This window comes from Anolis carolinensis, chromosome 5 (assembly GCF_035594765.1).
Source record: "Anolis carolinensis isolate JA03-04 chromosome 5, rAnoCar3.1.pri, whole genome shotgun sequence".
Classification (NCBI taxonomy): domain Eukaryota; kingdom Metazoa; phylum Chordata; class Lepidosauria; order Squamata; family Dactyloidae; genus Anolis; species Anolis carolinensis.
Window position 1 is genome coordinate 187,059,919 of NC_085845.1, and position 10,278 is coordinate 187,070,196.

The 10,278-nt window shown below is 45.8% G+C and overlaps 2 protein-coding genes across 4 annotated transcripts in view; one reads left to right on the forward strand and one right to left on the reverse strand.

Annotated features, from left to right (window-relative positions):
* The window catches only part of wnt5b (Wnt family member 5B), a 124,435-nt gene that overhangs the window by 52,384 nt on the left and 61,773 nt on the right, over positions 1 to 10,278 (forward strand). The window contains exon 1 of one of the 3 annotated variants that reach the window (XM_062981154.1): positions 7,946 to 8,106. The exons of the other annotated variants lie outside the window; for them this stretch is intronic. The gene's annotated coding sequence lies outside the window, so the exon portion shown is untranslated. Of the gene's footprint in view, positions 1 to 7,945; positions 8,107 to 10,278 lie in introns of those variants that run through there. 3 annotated transcript variants of the gene reach the window in all.
* On the reverse strand, positions 626 to 7,829 carry fbxl14 (F-box and leucine rich repeat protein 14). Its single transcript, XM_062981152.1, has one exon. It carries the CDS (start codon positions 7,041 to 7,043, stop codon positions 5,736 to 5,738), a length of 1,308 nt encoding a protein of 435 aa, XP_062837222.1. The 5' UTR covers positions 7,044 to 7,829; the 3' UTR covers positions 626 to 5,735.

Below are 10,278 nucleotides of genomic sequence, written 5' to 3' on the forward strand. Positions count from 1 at the left end.
AAGAAACAACATAGTAAGAGCTTGTTCTCATCTGGGCTGGGATAGGGCCAAGGGAAATATAATATTGGCAGTAAAATCAAACATTGAGATCGTAATCATTATTTGAGCATATTTGAAGAACATGTGTGAGAGTAGTATTGGAGCTACAATTCTGTTTAATTTTTCCAGGAATAAGGGGGAACCCCACATCTTGGCTATGGGCCTTTTTGCTAAGGCAGTACTCAAGTAAAATTGGAGTTAATGCACTATGTTAGTCCCATTTCTTTGTTTGTTTGTGAGGTTTCTGAATTATAAAATTATCCACCAGATTTAGAGAATAAAAATGGCACAAATCATTTTTATTTGATTTATTGAAAAAAAATCTTTGTAAAGTGCCTTGAAAGGACTATGCTCTAAAAGTTGAGTTACAATACAGCCCCATGACTGTCTACTCAGGAACATCTCTTATTCATCTTAGTTTGAATTAGGTTCCGGTACACATGCATAGGACTGGAGCATGAGAAATTGTTGTGCAAGTTTGTGGCTGTGAACTTTCACCCAACCCTTCTCCTTTGATAAATCAATCCAATGCTGATATGTAAGCCTCCAGCAGAAACAAAACAAAATGAAGAGACCAGTCTGCTCATATTTTTACCTGGTTACGTATTTATTCAGTACCTTTTAGAAACGTGGAACACTGCTTTTCGTGAGAGGAAGGAATGGCTTCTGATTCCAAGATGGAATCAGAAAGAGTTGGTAGCTCCTCAATGTAGAAAGTATGTTATGTGTGACCAAAAGGAACTGTGTACTGATGTGCAGGGGGCTCATTGTGCGAGTTAGGAATGAATATACACGGAGTACCCCTTCCTTAAGAAAACCCGATGAAATTCACAGGGTCACTGTACATGGACAGGTGATACATGCCCCAACCTAGTTTCTAGAATAAATGGGTTTGACTTCAGCTATTCAGAAAAATATTGTGGCTCTTTGGTAACTAGAAATCATGTCTTTTGAGCTTGTGAGACCTAGATTCAAACTGCTACTTAGGCATAACTTATTGGGTGCTTTTGTATAAGTCCACTCTTTCACTGGTAACAGGTATGGTTCAAGTCAGAATTATTGGTGCAAATTGTGATCTATGGGGGTGTATTCTACAGTATATAAAAACATAATTTTAAACTCTTCTGCGGTGGTGATGAATTAAGGGCAATCCACTGTGGGTGATGCTTCTTAATACTGTAATATCAAATATCAAGAAAGCTTGAATTCCTGCATATTTTTCTTTTTTTAATAGTACCTATGGAGTCAACCAAGATATAAATAGCACTGTACAAGAGCAATGAAAAAAAATATTGTTTACATTATTATATTTATATCATGTGGTTGAATAGAGGATGTATTCCTGGTTGGCGCTCACAACATTTGCCAGTGTAGTGTCTACCATTAACTTTGTCAATCACTCTTGTTTTAATAGGGTTCATAATCTCTTAACCCATGAACCCGACTATAATTTTTAAAGGCCAAGGTGGGGAAGGAGAAGGGAGACACAGAAACAGACCTTACACCTCCCTCCAAGTAAAAGAAGATGGATGTAGTGTCAGGCTCAATTAGATCCAATTGTACTGGCTTTTGCCAATGAGAACAATGCAGCTTTTGTATCCAGCTCCCAGCAGAAAGCATGAAAGGTTTTAAATAAAAGCAGCAATAACAGCTTAGGTGCTGGTTTCCTCTTGAGGGAACAGTGCAGGTCCAGTAAAACCTTAATCTGAAGAAGAAACCTAAGGGTAGTAGTTTCTTCCTCACCCAACCCCAGTCTCTGAAGGAGAAGAACTTTTCTTATGTTAGAACAAGAGGGTGCAGAGCCATTACTTTTAGGTACTGAAGGGGGGGGGGATCAATGCAAGCATAACCTAGTTGAGGAAGCACTTGTTTTTTATTGTGAGTTGTTAGAGATAGTTTACCACTAAAGACTAATTCCAAGAACCCTTTGAATGGCAAAGAGTAGCTTTTCTGCAACCCTGGAAGTGCTTGAAATGCAAATGCACAGAAACTCCAGACCATCCCCCCTTTGCCCGCCCTCCACATGGAGGAAAAGCAGCTTAAATACAGCCAGGCCTGGAGAGGAATGTTAAAAAGAGGGAACGAAACACCCCTCCTCCCTTCCATAGGGACCCTGACACAGAAAGATTCAGTATGCATGACTGAACAAGCAAGCAAGCAAGCAAGCAAGCAAGCAAGGACAGCTCCTCTTTTAACTTTCCTGAACAATGGTTTCAGCTCCTTCCACCATTTCACATTCTCTCTGCTGCTTCCCCCCATACGAAAAGGGGAACGAAAGCCATGCTGCATGACTTATTGAGCATAAAACAAAGCTTTTCTCTCCAAGCACTGCTGGACACCCCCCCCCCCCCCGAAAAACCAATAAAGAAGTTTTTAGAAAGATCACTGTCAGGGCAAAAGTCAAAGATGAAAAAAAACCTTATTTATCCCTCTAGCTTAGACTATTTTTGACATCCAGATCTGACTTTCACGTTTATCTAAAACCCTGGAAGGCATGCATGGTTTCATCCTTTCTCCATTTCTGTCTCTAATAATGTTCTGGGTGCCCAAAACATTTTTATAATTTAAGTTCTAAATACAAGTGAAATTGTAAACATAATTTTCAGGCATTCAGTACTTAACTTTCTTATGTGCTAACTCAGAAACTGCATTTTGAACTTTTAACACTGTCAGATAATAAAAGTCTCTGTAAAATCATTCTTTTAAAAACTCTTGTCAAAGTAGTGATCATAAGCACCAATAAGTTTTACTGATCCGGTTCAGTTACTAATTGCACAGAGTAGGATAATTTATAGTTTCTTACAAATCTTTCTAAATGAAACCCGAAAACTTTTTATTTTGAACTTGTTTCGCCTCCTGCCCCGAAAGGACAAAGCCTTCCAATTCTTTTGATTTTTTTGGACCAAACAACATTGACAGCAACAGCTCCGTAGTGTCTCTCTTCCCACCACTTCAGATTAAATACAACTACCTTGAAAAGACAAAGATAAGACAGGTGCAACTTTTTTTCAAAAACATACTTCATATTTCCTCTTTTATTATATAAATATCAGTTTAACCTTTTACTGTAAGAATATAAAATGTTTTAAGAGGATCTTTTAATTTTATACAAATTCACAAACAGTACATTTATTCCATGATGAGCTTGTGGATCTGGGCCTGTCTTGAGTTCCAGGACCTGCGACTGTGGAGGACTGAAAATTCTGCACAGCTGCCCCTTCTTCCCTCCCCCAGATCACTTTTGCCATCTTCTGATCTGTCTTATTCTTCCTTTTTTTTTAAAAGACAAGTAGTCAAGAAGTGGCTTTATTTTAACAACAGAAGAAAAACACACAAAGTTGATTTTTCCTGTTCATCATGTTACAACCGCAAGGCAGTCTGTTTTGCTTGCTCCTCTTTCTGCTTCCACACAGGAAGCTCCTTACTTTGACCTAGGCCATTTGAGAGAAGGGGAGTCGGGAATTTGCATATATTTAAAGAAACAGAGCTTCTACTTCACATTTCTTTTAACCACTACTCAGTCACCAGTTTGGATGCTATGTTTGTGCTAGAAGAGAAGAAATGCAAGAGCACTGCAGAACCTTAGTAAGAAGGGGAAGAGGCACAAGATAACATTTACTTGAGACACAGGGAAAGAAACTCCAGCCAGCCTTTCTTCTCCCTGCCCCTCTCCCAATTAGAAACCCAAGGGATATCTTTCCAGTCTAGGCACAAAAATATTTCTGACTCTTATCTTTCTTGTAAAAATGGGAGGAGAAAGGGTACTAAGGGTAGAACAAGAGCAAAAAGAAAAAAACCCGAGGTAGCCAAACATTTATACAGAGAAAATATATTTAACAGAAAAAGTGTACTTAAAAATCCACAAGAACATCCACTTCAAAGGTCTTTCAAAATCATACTGTGTACAAAGATGAATACTGAAGAGAGGTGAATGGATAAGAAGGAAGAGAACCGTTACAAGATCTTAAGAAAGGGGAAGTTGAAGGGAGCATTGCAAATGTCATTATTGTTTGTTAGGCATTGCTAAATAAAAGCCAGTTACAGCATTTCTTGTGGAGTACAAGTGGCATTCAGTTCCATTGTTCCTATACCCCAGTCCTCCAAATGGAGAAAGTGTATAGATAGATATGTTGTTTTGAAATCACATACTACAAAAGAGGAAAATGCACAGGTGGTTGGGATGACAGAATGTTGACAAAGGTGACTTCAACCTCTATGGGGGTTTTGGCAACAAATGAAAGTGGGTCATGAAGTGGGATGGATATAGTGTAAAATGAGTCTGAAGAGAAATACTATGATTTAATGAGCCCTCTCCCCAAGCAGCAGTGAGCAGAATGAGTGCACTCAGGGCCCTTCTACAAAACCATATAACCCAGAATATTAAGGCAGAATAACCCACAATATCTGCCTTGAACTGGATTATCTGAGTCCACACTGCCATATACTGTATGTTCAAAGCAAATAATGTGGGATTTTATTCAGCTATGTGGAAGGGGCCTCAGTTACATTGCTGCTAAAAAAAAAAGAACCACCTGCATGGCTGCAAGCACAGGAAAAGGGAAGGTAGAGGACAGATGGTGGGGTATTCTGGGTCAGAAGAGAGGTAGGGTGACAGAATGGGAGGGGGTACCCCTTGTGAGAGCTCGTGCCATTCTATGTAGAGCTAGAAGGGCTAATGGTTTGACTCTGACTCGGTAGGCGGCAACTTCCTATATTCCTATATCTACAGGTTGTCTACATGCTATGCAAAGAAAGGGATGGCTAGGTTGCTGTGAGTTTTCCGGGCCGTATGGCCATGTTCCAAAAACATTCTCTCCTGATGTTTTGATCACATCTATGGCAGGTAACCTCTGAGAATGCTTTCCATAGATGTGGGCGAAACATCAAGAGAAAATGCTTCTGGAACATGGCCATACGGCCAGGAAAACTCATAGCAATCCAGTGATTCCGGCCATGAAAGCCTTCAACAACACAAAGGGATGGCTGACTACAATAGCAATTATGGGAACTAGATGACAAGCATAATGGGGAAAGGACTCAAAATCAAAGTTTTCTCAAGAAAGGGGAAAAAAAAGAGACTGCATGGTTGTGTGTGAGAGAGAGAATAAGAGCGGGCTAGTTTTTTTTTCCCTTCTCCTTTCATCTGCACCCTTCCTAGTGCAGAATGGGGTGGAATTGGACTCGAAGAAAGGGGTTGTGTACCATCCCCAGTGCATAAGATTGAGAAGCTGCATTCCCAATAGAAAGGGTAAGGACAGTAAGACTCTATCCATCCACAGTGAAGGCAGTGCAGTCATCTCCCTCCAGTGCAAGAGAGGGAGTGGGTTTCCCCTTCCCTCCACCGATAGAACAGGCAGGCAAGCAAGCATTGGGGATGCTCTCCCTTCCCTCCATCCCTCTTGTCCTCCCTCTAGTACAGGCATGGGCAAACTTGGGCCCTCCGGGTGTTTTGGATTTCCCACCATTCCTAACAGCCTCAAGCCCCTTCATTTCCCCCCTGAGCTGCTGAGGGGAAAAAGGAAAGGGCCTGAGGCTGTTAGGAATGGTGAGAGTTTAAGTCCAAAACACCTGGAGGGCCCAAGCCTGCTCTAGTATCTGGAGGCACATCCTCCTTCCTTGCTCTGGCTCTTCCTTCTGCTGCAGCAGTCTCATTTGGCAGGTCCCTCTGGAGGGGTGCCTCCACCTCTCCCCTCCTCTCACCTGACCTTCTCACTCTCCGTCATTTGCCAGAGTCCCAAGTTAAGCACCTTGAGGCAGGGCAGCTGGGTGATGCGCTCCAGGCCCCGCTTGGTGATGCGGGTGCATCCGTAGAGGTCGATGCCAGTGAGCTGGCTGAGGTGCTCAGCAATAAGCTCCAGGCCCTTGTCAGTGATGCGGACGCACTGCCCAATGTTGAGGGTGCGCAGGCCGTGCATCTGGCGCACCATGCGGTTGATGCCCTCATCACTGATGTGGCAGGAGCAGAGTGAGAGCGAGCGCAAGCCGTCCAGGCCCTGGGCGATGTAGGCCAGGCTCTGGTCGCCCACCTTGTCACAGAAGGAGACGTCCAGGCCGGAAAGGCGCAGGCTTCCCGTGGCCAGATGCATGATGCCCGTGTCGCTGATGTTATCACAGGAGCGCAGGTTGAGCACCCGCAAGCAGCTCATGTGCGACAGGTGCAGCAGTCCGGCATCCGAGATCCCACCACAGAAGCTGAGGTTGAGCTGGCGAAGACGGGACAAGCCGCGGGAAAGGTGCTTGAGCGAGAGGTCGCTGAGCTTCTGGCAGTCTTGCAGGGTGAGCTGCTCCAGGCCCAGGCAACCCTCAGCGGCAGAGCGCGTCATGCCAGCGAGGTGACCGATGCCCACGTCGGAGAGATGTCGGCAGGAGCGCAAGTTGAGGCTCTTGAGGCGCGGGAGGCCCCAGGCCACCAGCAGCAGGCCCGTGTTGGTGATGTTGCTGCAGCCGCCCAACTCCAGCGCCTCCAGACCCTTCAGGTACTGTGCGATGCGGCCCAGGCTGCTGTCGGTGATCTGCTTGCAGAGGCTGAGGTTGAGCGCCCGCAGAGAGCTGATCTCCGCCACGAAGGCGTGCCCCAGCCCGTTGTCGGTGAGGTTGTAGCATCCACTGAGGTTGAGGCTCTCGATCTCGGCCATGCCCTGGATCACATAGCTGAGTGAGCGGCGCAGCGAGAGGATCTGCACGCGCCGGATACCACGCGCCGCCAGGCTGGGGAAGAGCGAGGGGTTGGCCCGTCGCAGGTGCAGCTTGGCCTCCACACCGCGCCACACCGAGCGGTGGTAGGCCGCGTCCCGCCACGCCACGCACACCTGCGCCGCACGGCCCTTGTCTCGCACCTCCAGGTAGCTGAAGATCATGGCCAGCAGCTCCGGGAACAGGCACGCGACGTGTGCCTCCATCCCCGGCTGCGGAGCAGGAGGAGGAAGCTTGTTTTCTGCTGTCCTGGAGACTAGGACGCGGAACAACGGCTTCACACTACAAGAAAGGAGATCCCACCTGAACATCAGGATGAACTTCCTCACTGTGAGAGAGAGAGCTGTTCAGCAGTGGAACTCTCTGCCTCGGAGTGTGGTGGAGGCTCCTTTGGAGGCTTTTATGCAGAGGGTGGGGGGCCATCTGTCGGGGGTGCTTTGAATGCGATTTTCCTGCTTCTTGGCAGAAGGGGACTGGACTGGATGGCCCACAAGGTCTCTTCCAATGCTTCTAGGATTCTATGAGGAGCAGCACGGGGCCCTTCGCCGCTTCAGGCCCCAGGCCTCACATCCTCCCGCTTTTCCCTGCCGCCGCGGCCTTGCTCTGCGCCAAGACCAGGCCTCGATTACCACGCCAGGCCGCCTCGCCTTGCCTCAGCCGCCGCCGCGACGCATCGCGAGGCCTCGCTTCCTCAGCGCCGCCGACGCCGCCTTTGTCTCCCTTAGCCAACGCTCGGCGAGGGAAGAGAGAAAGAAAGATCCTGCCGCGGCGGTGGATCCGCCTCCCTCCTAGGCCCAGCAGGCGCCCCGACGCTCCTTCCTTCCTGCCTGCTTCCCTTGCTTCCTTCCTTCTCTCGCTCGTCCTTTCTCGCTCGCTGACTGCCGCGCGGGAGAAGGCAAGGCCCAGTTCGAGGCGGGGGAGGCAGCCAGGCCGGGGCCGTACCTCTCTGCAGCAGCGGAGGCCTCCACTGCGCCGCTCTCCCCCCCCGCAGCCCTTGCACAGTGGTACAGCCCGGGCCGCTCCGAGCCGTCGCCTAGGCAACAGCGCCCCCTCCCTCTGCTTCTGCCCCTGGCTTCTATTCTCCTCCTCCGCCTCTTCCTTTCGGGAATCTGGGAGGGAGGGGGAGGGGGAGGAGGAGGAGAGGTTAACCCTTGCACTGCCGCCTCCGAGGGTTTTTTTAGGCCTTGATTCTCTTCAAAGGGAGGAAGCCCTTTCCGAGCCGCAACGATCCTCCTTTGGGAGAGGGGGTCCTAGTCAAGCAGGCCAGGGCAAAGTTGGGCCCTCCAGGTGTTTTGGACTTCAACTCCCACCATTCCTAACAGCCTCAGGCCCCTTTCTTTTCCCCTGAACAAATGTTGCCAAGAAAACGCCGTGGTAAGTTTAGCTTAGGGTTTCTCTATTAGTTGGAAGGACATAAAGATGCAAGCATCAACAACAAAAGGCTATGTGTAAATCACTGCTATACTTAGGATAAGAGTGGCAATTATTATCCCCCCCCCCCCCCCGGGAATAAAGGCAAATTGTTAATGCCAATATGAGGGAAATAATTTAAATAACTGCTTTTTATTATGGATTGATGATGATAAATGGAAGCTCTTACGTGTGCCCGTGATCCAGAGTCACCCGCAGAACAATAACATGCCACTCAGGTTTGCAGAACAAAAATACAGGAAGTTTACTGATTCCAAGAGATAAAAGACACAGTAGTACAGCAGAGTCTCACTTATCCAACGTTCTGGATTATCCAACGCATTTTTGTAGTCAGTGTTTTCAAAACATCGTAATATTTTGGTGCTAAATTAATAAATACAGTAATTACTACATAGCATTACTGCATATTGAACTACCTTTTCTGTCAAATTTGTTGTATAACATAATGTTTTGGTGCTTAATTTGTAAAATCATAACCTAATTTGATGTTTAATAGGCTTTTCCTTAATCCCTCCTTATTATCCAACATATTCACTTATCCAACGTTCTGCCGGCCTGTTTATGTTGGATAAGTGAGACTCTACTGTATTTACAATGGCCCCTCTGATCACTTACAGAAATCCACAGTCATGAACAGTCCTTTCTCAGTCCACAAATCTGCTTCAGAGAAGAATACAGTCCTGGTTCTTCACCCTCTTTTCTCAGCAGCAAACAGGCCTCAAAATACCAAGGCCTCTCTGACTACACTGCTCTCTTCACCAACAGTATGCAGTCAGCACTGAAAAACTTGTTCAAACTGGTTCTGCAGCAGCAAAACAGAAACAGTATCAAATCAATCCCCAGGTTTTTGCAGGCTTATCGAATGGGTGTCATGTACAGTCTCACTTATCCAACACTTGCTTATCCAACATTCTGGATTATCCAACGCATTTTTGTAGTCAATGTTTTCAATACATCATGATATATTTGGTGCTAAATTCGTAAAAACAGTAGTTACTACTTAGCATTACTGCATATTGAACTACTTTTTCTGTCAAATTCGTTGCATAACATGATGTTTGGTGTTTAATTTGTAAAATCATGACCTAATTTGATGTTTAATAGGCTTTTCCTTAATCCCTCCTTATTATCCAACATATTCGCTTATCCAACGTTCTGCTGGCCCGTTTATGTTGGATAAGTGAGACTGCTGTACTTCATTTTCCAGTTAACACACACAACACAGTGCCTTTGCAAACCAAGACACTTTTGCCATTCCTATCCCAGTTGTTGAAATAGAGGGGTTTTGCTTGCCAGATATCCCTGGACCCAAACTCTGGTAGATTTTTATGAGCAGGCAAATTGCCCAGATCCAAGGTGACCAGGCCAAATGAGACAGTTGGCACATTTTCACGAAATGGGGGTTTCACCAGCTTTTACTACTGATGTATGATTTTTTCACAATATCAGAAAATACTCTAAAATCAAATTATATCCAATAGCATTTCTTTAGGAGGTATATTATCATTTTTTTTGAAACCTTGTTACTGGTTTAAGTACAGACATAGCCTCTGATTAAAGCTTCCTCCATGTGTCTGAGACACTCATACTATACTGTAGTATGTCTCTGTGTAGGTTCATATAAGCAACAATTACAAATTTATTTATTTACAGTATTTATATTCCGCCCTTCCCGCCCCGAAGGGGACTCAGGGCAGATCACAATGCACATATACATGGCAAACATTCAGTGCCATTAGACATACGACATACATAGACAGACACAGAGGCAATTTAACATTCCAGCTTCTGGCTTCATGAGGGTATGCTGCTGCTTCACTGTCCACTTGTGACACCAAGTCCTTGATGGAGTAATTCCTCATTCTTCCACACGGTGCTACAAGGTTTTTATGGTGTTGTAAATTAGTTAAATTAGGCTCTCAGCATAAAGCGGTACCTAAATTTCCTACTCGACAGATGCAACTGCCTTTCGGGCTGCATAGGTCAACAGCAAGCTAGACTATTTAATGGTTGGGAGCTCACTCCAACCCGAGCTGGCTTCAAACTCATGACCTCGCCATCAGTAGTGATTTATTGCAGCTGGCTACTAAGCAGCTGTACCACAACCCACTACTA